Below are 16,419 nucleotides of genomic sequence, written 5' to 3'. Positions count from 1 at the left end.
CCGTAAAAAGATACAGAATAAAAAAATTCATAAATGTTAATTTTTCATCTAGATATGGCCAAAAATAGTTTACTTATAAACAACTTATGACAATATATATAAAAAATGAATAAATTTTTTATAAATTTTTTAAAGATTTAAAGAAGAAATTCAATAAAAATCTCATCAAATCATCCAGAATTATTTCTTAAAGTAAATTTGTTTTTATTATTATTTATTATAATAAATTTTAAATCCAAAATTTGAAAAATAAATAAAAGGAAGTCATGGTCTCTAAAATATTTGATTTATCGATCGAAAATTGATCAAGAATAAATAAATAAATCTCGAATAATTTCTCACATTTCAGAATAATTTTTTCGCGTTTTAGCGATGTTCAAGCAGCACAATTGCACACTCAACTCACGTGTTTAATGAAATACTCAGTTACATTAAATCATCGTAATACATTCACCGCGGTCATATGAAGTATACATGTATGAATGTATATATGTATCCACAATACACTAAAAGTATCTTCATACCCATTGATCATTGAGTTGTGTGCGCTTTAAATGTAGGTGTAGTAGGTGCAGTAAGTGTATTCCATCGTGCTTTGCTGTACGACTTACTGTTCTTGGCACAGTTTCTGACCATCGCCTAGTACGAACAGAGCTGGACCTCCAAGTGGTTCCCGCGGAAACTCATTTTAAACAGTTTTCTTCTCGTATATACGTAGATTTTCTGATAAATCACTTCCAGTTCCTGTAAAAAAAAAAAGTTAAAAATTAATAAATAGTATACTAGTGAATTTAAATTTAAAAATAAAAAGTTTTATTTAACAAGCAGTCTTCTTCAGTTTTTCACAATGGAAAAGTAAATAAATTTATTAAATAATTTATTTGTTAAAAAAAATAAAATAGGTCGGTTTTATTTATTTTAAATACTAATCGAGGGCTGTTACCGATCTTAAATTAAGTGGCATGTGATATCTATTTCTTCGTAAAATACCAAACTATTTTTTACACAAGTTTTTATCGGGTTCAATAGAAGCTTCTTTTTTATTTTTATTTTAAAATTATTGACCTCATTAGTAATTAAAAATTACATAATGCTAAAAATATAATTATAAAACAATTAATTAGATTATGGTGCTCCAAAATGTTGGGAAGAAATGTTTAAAAGTTAATTTTTTTTTTTTTTTTTTTTTTTAAAAATATGAACAGTAACAATTTAAAATTGTCGATAATCTATGAGGGTGTAACTATATTTATTTTTTAATACAACTAGACGTTGACTCATCTTTATTTTTAAAATTAAAAGCCTGTGGGATTAGTGCCGATTTAATACATTGAAAGTGATACACATACAAAATTATTTTTAATTTTTAAAATAACTTGTGGTGGACGTAAATATAGAAATTTATATGAATAAATAGTATTATGATTTGTTTGTTATAATTATTTATGCAATAATTGAGTATGCGAATAAAAACGAGTCAAACCGATGACGCAGTTGTTATTTAGTTGAGGTAAACGAGAGAGCGAGGACGGTAAACAGTGAGGGGAGAGGGAGAGTAAGATTTAAACAAGGAAGACCAACACGTCGTGTTTCCTTATGGGGGGCCTCGATAAAACCTCGACCGGAGTCTCATGGCCTCCCGTGACCGTCATGCTCATCCAATGATCTCTCTCGTGTATTTGTTACTTAGATCTGTATCAATTGCTTTACACGGTACTTAAAACTTAAGTCATTCCTCAGAATAGCTCGAGTTGTTATTACCTAGAAGAAGTAAAAAAATTTTATTTTATTTTTCAACATAATAATATCAATTAGTTTGTGAAATTCTGTAATTAAATTTATGATTTTGAAATTCAGAGATCTAATCATTTTTACAATTTATTAACAAATAAGTTTATGTAAAAATTATTTATTTAAAAAATTTCATATTTAAAAGCTGTAAAAAATAATAAATGCTATTTTTTTTAAATAATTTTCTACAACTAGTTTACTTCACATATGATAATTTTTAGAATTTTTTAACAAATAAATTAATTCAAGAAATATTTATTTTAGAAATTTCACATTTAAAAACTGTAAAAAAATAATAAATGCAATGTTTTTTTTTTTTAATAATTTTCTATAACTAGTTTAGTTTTAAAATTTACTTTACATCTGATAATTTTTAGAATTTTTTAACAAACAAATTAATTCAAGAAATATTTATTTTAAAAATTTAAGAGTTAAAAGGTGTAAAAAATAATAAATGCAATTTTTTTTTAATAATTTTCTATAACTAGTTTAATATTAGAGATAAATAACAAAAATTGTAGTGTCTGCTAATTTCAGTGTCATTTAAATTTATAAAAATTAAGTTAGGCGACATTTAAAAATTAAAAAAAATTTTTTTTATTGAAAAAATTATTACAAAAAAATTTTCATTTATAAAAAATATGAAAAATTATGAGTGCAATTTTTAAAAAATATTTTTTTGTTCCAACTTAATAAATAAAAAAAAATAAAATAATTAAAAATCGTCTTCTAACTTTAATATTATTTTAAATTTAAGTATTCAAGATTAATTTAATAAAATATTATCGATTACATGATTATAAAAACAAAATGAAAATTCACAGACTATAATTAATGAAATACAAACATATAAGTTATAAAAAAAAATAAAAATAAGCCTACGTCTGAATAAAAATGAATATTTAAAAAAACTTGATGACTTTGACAACGGTAACCCACGCTTCTGGATCTTTAGTTTACCTTTTAAAGAAAAACTCAATGAGACCGCTTCCAATTTGATGACAAATGTGGAAGGTCAGCAACAGAATATGCACTTATACTTATTGTATGTTATACAGAATCCGAAATAGTAAGCGGCTGGTTTAGTTGGTGGGAGCCGGCATTCGCCATTGACCTATATATCTAACTATTCTTATCTCAGCTTTTTGGACACCTGCAATTCAGAAGCGTCACCGGTTAATAGGGATAATTATTCATTTCAGTGATTTATTTTCTCTGATTGTCACTCGACTTAACTTAATATATACTTAACGAATACTTAATAAGGTTATTTATCTTGAGGATTTATTTTTATTTAAATATATTCAAGTTTACCCACTGACATTTCTTTTAAATGTCAGGTCTTAATATTCTTATTATAGGCTTTTGCATAAGCGCTTCAATTTAGGCTCGCGGAAAGACGCTTAATTTTTAAAATACTGATAAATATTTTTATTTTTTTCATTAAATTATACCCGGATAAATGTCATCAATATTTATCTTTTTTTAAATTGAATAAATTTAAATTTATAAATAAATCAATGTAAATTAAGCTATCCGACGTATAAAAATTTTTAGAATTTTTTTTTACAAGAAAATTTTCAATTATAAAAAAATTAAAAAACAATGCGTGAAATTTTTTAAAAATATTTTTTAGTGCTAATTTAATAATTAAAAAAAAAAAAATCAAAAAATTAAAAACGTCGGCAAACTTTAGTATTATAATAAATCATGTCAATTTTATTGATAATTCAAAATCAACTACACGGAAAGAACAAAAATACACTGCATATCCTCCCACCATATTATACTCAGTGTTATCTATGGTAAAAAAAAATTTCAGATATAATCCAGATTATACTAAATTATTTTTGTATTATACTCAATGTAATCTCCGATTTGACCAAGTAATTTTGAATTATACTCAGTAGAATCTTGGATTAGATAATTTTTTCAAAAATTGTGATATTCAACTTTTTTCTTTTTTAATTTATAAATTTTTTTTTAATTTGTAAAATTTTTGAAAATTGTGGTAATCAATCTTTTTCTAATTGCGCATTTTATTTTAATAAATCAATAAAATTAAATAGAAATTTCGTTCAAAAAAATAAAAATTAAAATAGTGACCCTGCTTAAAAATATTTACCAAAAGCTTTTCAACTCCAAATTATTGGAAAAATTGTGCTTAAATGATCCTTAAATATTTTCTATCCAAGCATTGCATTGCATTTTTGAAAAATACATAAAAAAAATGAACAATTTAAAAAAAAAATTAACTATCACAATTTTAACAAATTAAAAAAGAAAAAAGTTAAATATCACAATTTTTGAAAAAATTATGTAATCCAAGATTCTACTGAGAATAATTCAAATTATACGGGATATTTTTTCGGATTATATCCAGTGTAATCTGGGGCGGTATAACCAGAAAAAAAATTTCACGCATTGTTTTTTAAATTTTATACAATTCAAAGTTTTTTTGTAAAAAAAAATTCGTCGGCTAACTTAATTTACATTGATATATTTATTTTTAGATTTAAAAATTATTTATAAAAAATAAATTTATTCAGCAAATGCCATGTTTTTTTTTTTTAATAAAATTCTATTATTTAAATATTTTACTTTACAGAATTCAAGTAAACACCTGCTGTGGATGTTTTTCATTAAAAACCGGCACGATATTCACCGGAATATGTGGAATAGTAAGTACCACAAAATCAGATAACAAACTCTAATGTAATAAATGATAAAATAACAAATTTTGTATTTCAGATACTATCAATAATAACATTAATCCTGATATTTACTCTCAACATCGAGCTGAAGATGATAGTGCTCGACATACTCGACAAATCAATCGTGAAGATCATCTTTGCGATAAATCTCTGCATGACGATATTAATCTCGACATTATTGATTGTTGGGGCGCTCAAAGTAACTTATAATTATAAAAAGCCTACTTTAAAATCTATTTCAATTATTTTATTGGCTACTCACGATAATTAATTTCAGAAAAACACGTTCATGATGCTGCCCTGGGTTGTATTAGGATTAATGTTAGCCATCGGAGCGCTCGTAAGTGTTTTATACACCTCAATAGCTTCTATGGTTAATCACAAAGTTCTTAATGGCGTTCTATGCCTGATAATCGGCCTGATATTTGTTGGTAAGTATTCTTCACGTCTAAAACAACAACTTTTTTATGATACTGAAGTTATGAAGATCCAGTTAGCTAGCAGCTAAAATTTTTTAGATTTTTTTTTTATTGAAAAAATTATTTAAAAAAAAATAAAAAACAAATTTCATTTGTAAAAAATTTGAAAAACTAAAAGTGCAATTTTTGAAAAAATTTTTGTTTTGAAAAATTTTTTCAATAAAAATATTCAAAAAATTAAAAACGTCGGCTAACTTTAGTATTATTTTAATTTTTATAATGAATCAATTTTAATAATTTTAAGAATTTTTGTAAAAAATAAATTATGGCAAAAAAAAATTTTATTAAATTGTAGAAAATTTTTAAAATTAAAAATGTAATTAATATTACATCAAATTTAGCTGTCACTTCAAAATTTTTTAATTTTTTTTATCAAATAAATTTCCTCCCAAAAACGATTTTTAAAAAATTGCTTCTTGAATTTTAAAAAATTTCTACAATTAAAATAATTTTTTTTCGCCATAATTTATTTGTTACAAAAATTTTTAAAATTATAAAATATTTGCTAAATCAATTTTCATAATTTTATTTTTAAAAAATCTAAAAATTTTTATAATTTTTTAATTTTCACAAATGGAATTTTTTTTTTTAATTTATTTGATTATAATTTCTATAAAATTACAAAACAGTTTCCAGTATCTGTTAACTTCAGAGTCATACTTTTTTATATTATTTGCAAATTGTTAGTAAAATATGTAATAATTTTTTTTCAGCGATTTATACTTACTTGTGGGTGGTAGTGTATTGCTTCTTCCAACAATTGAGAATCGAGAAGAACAATGTGAAAGTCGGGCCTTACGGGCGACCTTACAATTATCGACGACCATAAGAAGAAACAAACGCCGTTTGAATAACGGAGAACATTAACCAAAGCCTTGCCTTAAGTGTTCCTTACTAATTTATTACCGATAAATTATTATTTTTATGATAAAAGTAAGGGGCCTTTTATCTCGCGTACTTATTTGCATGTACGTGGTTTTGTATATTTATTTAAATTATCTTGCATATGACTGATTAATGTTGCAATGAAGTTTAGAGTCACGTGAAGTCATATTAGCATAGATTTTTGGTGAACGAATTATTTATTTTTAATTAATTAAAATAATTTTGTAATATTAACTTTATTTAAATATTTATTATTAGTTTATTTTATAATCAAAATCATAAATACTCATATTTACACTATATTTTTAAAATAATTCTTAAATAATTTACATTAGGGTGATTCAAAAAAAAAGAATATTTTTTTTTTCGTTTGGTACTCTGAAAAATAGGTTCCTAGACACCTCTAAGAAAGCCTCTCCAAGCATGAGTTCTTAATTGTAACGGGAAGGTCCTCCTTCTTACAGTTTTCTATTTTTTCTTATTATCAGATAGAAAAATTTATATCTCGCTTCCAACTACTTGAAAAAATATCTTGTTCCTTAGATTTTGTAGGAAATTGAATGCTCTACAAAAAAGGTCTCTTACGATTTTTTCGTAAACCCAACCGTTTAAAAGATATTAACGGTTAAAGTTTGATTATTTTTGGGAAAATTTTTATTTCTTATGAATCTTATAACTCAATGAAAAAATCATTATGAATGATGAAACTCATAGTTTTGTAGGAAATTTACTGCTCTATAAAAATGGTCTCTTATGATTTTTCGATCAAGTTGAGCGTTTACGAGATATTCATCGTCAAACATCAATGCATATCAATTTTTCTAGTTTTTGATCAATAATTCGAAAAATTTCAATTTATTCTGTGAGTTTCAAGGAAATTTAGACAAATTTGAGTTTCTATGAATAGAAATATGTTATGAACTATTTTTTTAATTAGTTTTTTTAGTCTTGGACATGTTTGATTACATTAAAACAAAAAAATTAGTGCATTTTTTTAAATATATAATTCAATTTAGTGTGTTTCACTTTTTTATCGAAGAATTTATTTATTTAATTATCAACTGCCATATAATTTTCAATATTTTCAACATAACGGTACACTTTTACTGTAAATAATTTCCTCTATTGCAGTTTGGGTAGTTTTTTCGATGTTCTTTAATAATTTGCAATAAGTATTGGAATTGCTCTTCATTTTTGTCAAGCATGGATTATACTCACTAACTAATGCAACAGCTCGTTCTGCTGAATCATTAACAACTTTCAATTGGTTAAAGTATTCTTTATTTTCAATGTAACTGTCATTAGTAGGCCACGATTCAATATCTTTATCAAGGAAGTCATATGGTAAATCAAAGATTTTAAAGAGATTTAAAGACTTTTTAGAAACAAAGTCACTCAGACTTTTTGCGTTAATGAATTCAAATCGTTTTTATCAATTATAAATTTTTTAGCTTTAGAATCTGTACCGTTACGAGTATTAACAGCTCCAACAATATTTTTTTACTTCCAATGAAACGGTATCGTCAAATAATGATAAAATGGCAAGTTCATCACTTAAATACCATAAATGCAAAATCATTTTTTCACAAGTTGCTGAAGAAATCAATGAATTGATATTTTTGTACTCGAATAAATTTTTCAAAACTGCAAGTCATGATTAGCAGCAGTTGTTGCAGAAGTTGATGAAAACTAAGCTTTTAAATACAGTGTAACTATAAATATACAAATTTGCCGAAGACCGTCCAATTCTTTATTAGAAAGTTTAAATTCATTTCTGAATAGAAACATTTTTAAACTGTAAATTGCCTTCGCCATCCACCTAGCATGATGAATTGCACCAGTCATCTAGTCATCTATGAAAAGTTACACTACTACCTGACTTTATAATAATTAAATATCTCAGATACTTACTACTCTCATCTATTCCCATCATAGTTGTGGTTAAGTTTGATACAGGTACATTATTAGAAAGAATCTCTTTATGGGTACCGAATTTTTAATCCAAATACAACTTTCTAATATTATCATCAAGCACTTTTAAGGATTTTTCGCTCACAATGTCGAATAATTGTTCAAGATCAGTCTGAAATTTCATTTCCTTTTGGTTTTGCGCTGAATTCTTTTTATCGAAATTTTTTGTAATTTTAACCATTGACTGTGATAGCGAAGAAATTTTTTGACTGCATTAGGAGCTCCACTAGTTGGAATCTAATTTTTTCTCCACAGTTCAATAACTTGGTCAACTGAATTTTTAGCACTTTGTTTGATTGAATACTTTAAAATTTTAAGTTGGTAGAAAAACACACGCATAACCTCTTTCACTTTTGGTAACTTACGTTCCGAAATTCTTTGTAGAGGTATTCCGATAAAACGTATTTCTTTATTCATTGTAGGTTAATTGATGATAAATAAATTTATGTGATGATTATAAGACTTATTTAAAATGAATTATTTTATTACGTATTCAAGATGATCAGTTTTAGGAACACTGAAAATACGGTATTAAATGGGTAGATACTGAAGATAGTTGAGAGTAAAAACATAGATGGCGTTAGTTTCAGAAGACAAACAGAAGAAGAAATGGAATTCAAAACAAAAATCCCCTCGAACGAAAATTTTATGTATATTTTGTGAAAAACAATTTAAAAATACGCACTGAACAAATTTCATAATAATAAATGACAACGCGATTAAGATTTTAAATTATTAAAGATAAAATTTAAAAAAATATTATTAGAATAAAAACTTTCAAATGAATTTTTGAACAGAAAACATCTATAGGAGTTGCTTTTATAATAAAAACTCAAATTTGTCTAAATTTCCTTGAAACTCACAGAATAAATTGAAATTTTTCGAATTATTGATCAAAAACTAGAAAAATTGATATGCATTGATGTTTGACGATGAATATCTCGTAAACGCTCAACTTGATCGAAAAATCATAAGAGACCATTTTTATAGAGCAGTAAATTTCCTACAAAACTATGAGTTTCATCATTCATAATGATTTTTTTCATTGAGTTATAAAATTCATAAGAAATAAAAATTTTCCCAAAAATAATCAAACTTTAACCGTTAATATCTTTTAAACGGTTGGGTTTACGAAAAAATCGTAAGAGACCTTTTTTGTAGAGCATTCAATTTCCTACAAAATCTAAGGAACAAGATATTTTTTCAAGTAGTTGGAAGCGAGATATAAATTTTTCTATCTGATAATAAGAAAAAATAGAAAACTGTAAGAAGGAGGACCTTCCCGTTACAATTAAGAACTCATGCTTGGAGAGGCTTTCTTAGAGGTGTCTAGGAACCTATTTTTCAGAGTACCAAACGAAAAAAAAAATATTCTTTTTTTTTTAATCACCCTAATTTACATGTAGGGGAAGGTAGCCTAAAGCGGGTACCTCGCCCAAAATGGGTAGGTGCTGTTTTATTGTGACATTGAGTGCGAATGTCAAAGTATGCATTTGTAGTGATCATGAGAACACTCCTGAGTAATTGAAAGTTCTGATTGGGTGTTCGAATTTTGACAGAAAGTAACTAAATACAAAATAAAGAAATTGCTAAATTTGTTAAAATTACGAATGGAATGTGTCATCAGATGATTCGGACACTATTACACTTATGATAATATTATTTTGGAACCATTTAACTCTAAAGGACGATACAAGTTCGGACGGTTCTCTTTGTATTTTTGATTTTACAATTGTTTAGCAAAAAAACGTGTACTGGGGCAAAATGGGTACCTACTTGCGCTGCTCTCATTCAATTCTATATTTATTTTGTCATACAATATTATCAAGTAATACGTAAATATACACAGAAAGAAAAATTTCTTGACTGAAGAACAAAATTCTTGACTTAAGAAAATTTTCGGGTGCCTGAAAGAAGACAGACTTTGTGTTGGCCGAAGTAAAAATTTTTCTTGAAATTCTATTCTTGGTGGAAGTAATTTTTCTTAATTCAAATTATCATAAATACTTGATACAATAAATTTTTATATTTGATCAAGATTTTTAGATACTTTAGGGAAGCAGCGCCGCCTACTTCAGCTGAGAAAAAATTTTCTCACCCTGAGAAAATTTTTCTCTAGAATATTTGATACCCATTTTATATTATTTTAGCGTACAATTATACATATTGAATAAAAAAAAAATGATTTGATATTATTTAATCTTCCCATTTGATATGTTAATCAATAAAAATATTTATGAAAATTTACTTCTATTGAAATATTTAATTTTTGGAGCAAGAGAGAAATTTTCTCAAGACAAGAAAATTCACGTCTATCAAGAACTAAATTTTTTTGAAGCAAGAGGCTGAATTTTTTCTAAATAAGAAACTTTTCTTGACTTAAATAAATTTTCTTGAATTCATCCACAGAAAAAAAATTTACTTGAATCAAGTAAATAATTTTGAAAAATTTCATATTCTTGATTTGAGTAGAAAATTCTTAAACTAAGAAATTTTTATTGGTTTAAATAAATTTTACTTAGTTCAAGAATTTTTGTCTCTTAATTTAAGAAAATAAAACTCTTCAAAAATATTTTCTTCGTTCAAGAATTTTTCTCTTGATTCAAGTTCATTTTTTTTCAGTGTCTATTTGTAAGACTTATCAGCTTTGGGCTAAGGGATAGGGCAAAGCGAGTTTTTAAACAGTTTTTATTTTTTATTGACAAAAAATTCTTAGGCCCAAACTAAGACAATATTCTTATCTAATATTGAAGTTCGATCACTACTATGTCGGATAAAATAATATTCGTGAGTGTCGAAGAAAAACTAAAACTTCTAGGCCTTCTTCGTTAGCTTACCCGCTTTAGACCACCTTCCCCTATGTTTAAAAAATTACTGAGTAATACTTTCAGAGTTATGATTGGAGATTCTGTAGTTTAGTTTTCTATAAATTCGCGTATTAATACGCTTAATGCAGCTGCAGCCACTCCAGTAGCATGACTGTCACATCCATAATCTAAGAGGCTTGTTGCTCTTTTGGAACGAGAACGAACTGTGTGGGAACTAATAAAAATTCAACAAGAAATTTCAATCAATTAATTTATCATGAAGAATATAAAATGTTTAATTAACGACTTGTTAAGCTATTAATTAATTAATTTAAATTACTTGAGGGCTGAAAAGCATCCATGAGAATTTTGCCATCTAATTATTAAATTTCCGTAATGTTCATTTACAAATTCTAAAAATCCTTCCATACCGCATAAAGAAACTGAAAAAGAAGAAAAAGCTCAATCAAAAATTAATTATATAATTATAATTGAAATATATAAAAATAATTTTACTTTGTTCCATTATTAAGTCCCGTGAAATTGAGGGAAATCCATTAAACTCTAACTCAATCAAATCGTTGAAAATATCTCGACAATAATTTTCTGTTAGATCCGTTAAATTAGCTCTATAATTTTCTGTGCATTGTAACTTTAAATATAAGTCTATGATTAATTATTTTATAAAATTTTAATTATTTTTAAGACAAGTTTTTATAACACTTACGGCCCTTGCAGTTTTAACGTATAACAATCTATGAGTCAAGGGATACCCTCGGGAGCCATCTTTACGCAACAACATGTCCATACATATATTTGATATATGGCAGTTATCTTGACTCAGTTCGGCAAGACAATAATCACTTTCAGCCTCTTGAGGTGTACCCTTCATAATTAATGAAATTGACTGATCTTCTGATAATGTAAAGTTTGATTGAAACGAAGAGTTTAGGACTCCGAAATGCCAATTTATTGGTTTAATCCAAATTTCTGATTGTATCAGAATTTTTATCCCTTTGAATTCAATTGTTATTTAATTATAATAAATATACACGTGTTTAAATAATAATTATAATTCAATTGTAGTGTAAATAATATTATACACGTAATTAGATCTCCTTGTTTAAAGAATTAATAATATATACTTTATGAAACACGTATTTAACTACTGAAAAACTAATAATCTATATTATTAAGAGAATAAGAAAATTTTGTGTCCAGGATAGTCATAGAATAAAATCGGTTTTTTTCGTGAAATTTAGTGTCATTGCAAAGGTCTTGACTTGAATTTGTGCCTTTTCGAGGTTTCATATCATTCTCACCGATAGTCAATTAATTATGATAAGTATTTAGGTTGCATTCAAAAATACTCTAACTCTAGATACATAATTAAGAAATGAACTTGTATCTTGTGAACTATTGACATTTTTAAAGATATAAGCTCATCCCGATGTTACACTCATCGAGACCTTTCATTTGAGTACCCACATCAATTTTTCATATATTTACATATATTATATATATGTTTATATGAAAAATATATCAAAAATGCATGTGGGTACTCAAATAAAAGCTCTTGATGAGTGTAACCTTGGGATGAACTCATATCTTTAAAAAAGCCGATAGTTAAGAAAGTACAGTACAATTCAACAGAAGTCATTATTTAATAAATCAAAATTTTATTTATTTATAGTTCACAAGTCACGGCAGTCACTATGTGACTGCAAGGTTGCTAGTATACTTATACATTTTTTTTAAATAATTTATTTAAATAAGTATTTGTAAGAAAAATAGAATTCTTTTATTTTTCTAATTATAATTGTATTATTTAAATTAATTTCTTTATTGCAATTCATGTATGTAATCTAATCAATTTGATTTACATTAATTTTTAGACGCCTGAAAAAGTAGCGATGTGCAACGAGACATTGCGGAATTAGAAAATATGTCGCATCGGATAAATAATACAATCCGAAACCACCTGAATTTAATTAATATCCAATTCTATGGATCTAAATAAAATAATTAAATTATGATTATTAAATATTGATTATTATCAAGTACTTACGGTTAAAAAAAGAATCGTTTTTAGTCTTTAATTTTTCACTGAAATAAATCCGCGATCTTCGACACAAGCTTACAATTTCATTGAGTGAATCCCACTGATCATCAGATAAAAATTTATCATTCGATGACAAAACCGCAATTAAGTTAGCTAAAAATAATCGTTTAATTTTTAATTAATCAAAACAATCACTGAATTAAAAAAAAAAAATACCTTCTGCAAGCGCAACTCCGAAAATAGCATCGAAATTAACTTGATCAACTCTCTGATTGATAAATTTCACATCTTGGTACAACGCGTTCAAAATATTGGCTAAAAAAATATACCATTTATGAGTCAATTTTTGAAAAATAATTAAAATTTTAATTAATATCAAGTAATAACCGAAATAATTAGCTTTAACCCCACAGAATCCGAGGAGCGCCAAACAAACTACACTTCGGAACTTCATTGTTGCTAGAAACTACTTACCTACATCTTATTTTATACCTACATCCCCTCCAGAAAACTTAAACAAAGTATTAACATTAACATTGATAAATATTTGTCATTCAAGTAAATTATTTCCGGGCAATGAATCCTCAACTGCATCCCTGTGGTTTTGCGATCATAGTTAATCCAAACTTATCACCTCAGCTCAAGAGGGATTTAATAAAATCTATCACCATGTCACACTTGATCTTTTAAATAAATAAAGTTTTATCTTTAAATATTTATTTATTCATTTGTAGATCAATAAGAGTATTGTACAAATTTATTCAGTAAAAATAATTTTCTTGAGTTTTTACAAACAGTCGGGGTGAAATGGGTTGACTAATGAATCAGAAACACATCCGCGGATACTTCCAGTTAATTTTACACATTCTCCTACTTTTCGTTTTGTCTGTAATGAAAAAAAAATCATAATAAATAAATTTAATTAATTAGAGTAAAAAAATTAAAACTAAAAATGATACAGACTTGAATTATTAAAAAAAAAAAAATATGGTAATCGGAAAAAATAGACCCGGAAAAATTTTTAAGTTATGAAAAATTCATATTATGTCATTAAAATTATAATAATCACAATAATAATAATAATGATTATTCAACAGTATTTCTAAGATCGGTGATTTTATTTATTAAAAAGCATTTATTATTTGTAAGCCAACTTTCCCGATCTAAATGATGGTAAATTAATTCAATTTTCATTTATTAATTATTTTTACCAAACTGTTACCGGTATAAGTACTCATACCATCCTCGGGTGAATATATATGTAATAATTAACAATTTTTAACGACAATTTTAGTTAGGATTATACACGGAAAGAACAAGATGACACTGAATATCATCCCAGATTATTATATACAGAGTGGAAAAAAAAATTTCAGATAGTAGCGAGTATAATCCAGATAACACTGAGTATAATCCAAATATCACCCAGTATAATCGGTATAATACTAGCTATTATCTGAAAATTTTTTTCACCACAGATATCACTGAATATAATCTGAGAAGACATCCGATGTCATCTTGTTCTTTCATGTGTAAGGATGTTATTTTTTAATAAAATTATTATTATTAATATTAATTAATAAATTTACAATTTTTATTTTATAATAATTTTAATGAAATAATATGAATTTTTCATAACTTTAAAATTTTTTCCGGGACTCAAAAAATATATCTACTTACAATTTGATATTCAATAATACAAGGAACTTGAGTATGACTCTCAATCAATTTTTCCCGAAGAGACTCACTCTAAAACAAATAATAAAATTATACAAGTGTTAAAATATTTAAAAATTAACTCTAATGTTAAATGCTTTGTAAAACACATAAATGTGATAGAAATAAAACTATAAGTATTAATATTAATTATTAAAATTAAATAAATTATTCACCATATCCGTTATCGGTGGAAAACCGATATCTTCATCAGAGTTCAAAGCTTCTCGGCAAGAAATCTCAACAATAACATTAAAAACAAAAAAAAATAGTTAACAAAGTAACAGTTGAATTTATAAACATTCTACGACCCTTTTTTGTTTGACAGTGAACAATTGTAGTAACTATTCAATTTAATTCTTTTGTATATATATATATATATATATATATATATATATATATATATATATATATATATACTGAAATGGAAACCTTAAAAATTTTTTAATTAAGATACAAAAGGTTTCATTGTATTACTTAAATTTCACAACTATTCAATTCTAAAAATCACATTTGGTCACAATTAGATAAACATTGTATTATTAGTATTGCATAATTAAATTCGCCGTATCAAATATTAATTTGCTTACCATCTAAAATATAAAAAAAATATTTCAGTTAAAATTTTAGGCATATGTACACTTTTTAACAAAATAAATAATTTAAATTTTAAAAATAACTTATAACAAAAATAATAAGAAAAACATTTAAGGATTCTCTGGGTTATCGGCATCTCTAACGTGGACGTCTATTTCTAGCTGCATTCTGATATCCATAACAACAAAGGCTGCAATCATGAGAACAGGTAGTCGGAATCGGGACTTCCAGGCCAGTTTGAACATGAAGATTAGTGCACGATGAAAAGCTCCTTCGATTGGAAAAAATCCAAGTACTGACATATTATTATCAGCAATTGTTTATAAACAATTCACCTTTTGTTCTTATTTACAAATTGAGAACCTTAACCTCCAATGATTGGATTTTTCACCGCTATAACTCAGAAAAACAAGTGTTGTTAGTATAAATAAAATTATTTATTATCATCATTGTTTTTAAAAAACTTACAATTTTTAACGGAAAATTTTTTTCAGGTGATTGGAAATGTTTCCATATAATTGCCGGGTAAACTTATGAGATCTCTTGACATTTCAACTCTGTCAGCTGATTCTGTCGTTCTGACTTATCGACTGTATTCCATCCAACTTGTCTGTGTTAGTACTTGTATTATACATCTATAATGCTGAAGTTAGCCGTGAGCTGTCAATTTTAAAAATTTTAATAACAAATAAATTGCAATAAAAAAATGCTTCTAAAAATTTTCACTTGTAATTTTTATTAATTTTCACATGTACAATTTTTTAATTAAATTTTTTTTATAACAATTACATTGTTGTGAAATTTTAAAATAATTTTTAATGTCTGCCAACTTCGGTGTCATTTTACATGTATGGAATTTTTTATAATTTGACTTGTACCTATTATATATATAAGAATGCTTATTGAAAGTAGAGGTGTATTTTCAAGGTCTTTTCAAGAATTCATCATTCTAGAAAAATCTTTAATTAAGGTTAATCGGACATTAAAGCAATGTAAAGATGAAAATGTTGATAATCGATATTATATGTGATGCTGAAGTTAGCTCTCAGCTGTCAATTTTAAATATTTTTATAGCAAATTAATTATAATAAAAAAATTCTTCTAAAAATTTTCACTTGTAATCTTTATCAATTTTCATATGTGGAATTTTTTTAATATTATTTTTTTTTTTTTTTTTTTCTTAATAATTTAATTGCCATAAATTTCTAAAAAAATGTTCAATGTCTGTCAACTTCAGTGTCATATATTATATACGTATAAAATAATTATTTTAAAAAAATTTTACTAAGAATTTTAAGGTACTGAAACTTTTTTAATAATTTTATAGCAATGAAATAATTGTAAAAAAATTCTACATGTAAAAATAAAAAAAAAACAAGCAGTGTAAATTTTTGAAA

General features: G+C 25.5%; 2 protein-coding genes and 1 long non-coding RNA gene across 3 annotated transcripts; 1 reads left to right on the top strand and 2 right to left on the bottom strand.

Annotated features, from left to right (window-relative positions):
• Positions 1-602: 602 nt before the first annotated feature.
• On the bottom strand, positions 603-4,900 carry LOC141524459 (uncharacterized). The gene is made up of 4 exons (XR_012478708.1): positions 4,768-4,900; positions 2,752-2,944; positions 1,582-1,761; positions 603-744 (listed from the first exon to the last, which is right to left on the bottom strand). It is a non-coding gene; the product is annotated as an uncharacterized LOC141524459 (long non-coding RNA).
• On the top strand, positions 717-6,103 carry LOC141524458 (uncharacterized). Its single transcript, XM_074238359.1, has 5 exons — positions 717-855; positions 4,400-4,472; positions 4,543-4,704; positions 4,783-4,936; positions 5,698-6,103. Exons 1-5 carry the CDS (start codon positions 848-850, stop codon positions 5,811-5,813), a joined length of 513 nt encoding a protein of 170 aa, XP_074094460.1. The 5' UTR covers positions 717-847; the 3' UTR covers positions 5,814-6,103.
• LOC141524456 (UPF0764 protein C16orf89 homolog) lies at positions 5,697-15,116 on the bottom strand. Its single transcript, XM_074238356.1, has 9 exons — positions 14,602-15,116; positions 14,390-14,458; positions 13,097-13,595; positions 12,926-13,024; positions 12,716-12,862; positions 11,375-11,661; positions 11,164-11,299; positions 10,988-11,090; positions 5,697-10,882 (listed from the first exon to the last, which is right to left on the bottom strand). The coding sequence occupies exons 3-9, from the start codon at positions 13,161-13,163 to the stop codon at positions 10,756-10,758; spliced, it is 966 nt and encodes a 321-aa protein (XP_074094457.1). The 5' UTR covers positions 13,164-13,595; positions 14,390-14,458; positions 14,602-15,116; the 3' UTR covers positions 5,697-10,755.
• Between the last annotated feature and the right edge of the window lie 1,303 nt (positions 15,117-16,419).

The sequence above is a fragment of the Cotesia typhae genome, unplaced genomic scaffold, assembly GCF_013202065.1.
Source record: "Cotesia typhae breed Kobodo isofemale line unplaced genomic scaffold, CoteBio_Ctyphae contig_22, whole genome shotgun sequence".
NCBI lineage: Eukaryota > Metazoa > Arthropoda > Insecta > Hymenoptera > Braconidae > Cotesia > Cotesia typhae.
This window is presented reverse-complemented; position numbering and strand designations above follow the sequence as displayed.

Coding starts and splice junctions, on each gene's coding strand:
- LOC141524458 (XM_074238359.1), top strand. Junction 4,473..4,542: donor TCACCGGAATATGTGGAATA/GTAAGTACCACA, acceptor TTTGTATTTCAG/ATACTATCAATAATAACATT. Junction 4,705..4,782: donor TGATTGTTGGGGCGCTCAAA/GTAACTTATAAT, acceptor AATTAATTTCAG/AAAAACACGTTCATGATGCT.
- LOC141524456 (XM_074238356.1), bottom strand. CDS start 13,163: ATGAAGTTCCGAAGTGTAGTTTGTTTGGCGCTCCTCGGATTCTGTGGG. Junction 13,025..13,096: donor GGTTAAAGCTAATTATTTCG/GTTATTACTTGA, acceptor ATATTTTTTTAG/CCAATATTTTGAACGCGTTG. Junction 11,091..11,163: donor GGACTTAATAATGGAACAAA/GTAAAATTATTT, acceptor CTTCTTTTTCAG/TTTCTTTATGCGGTATGGAA.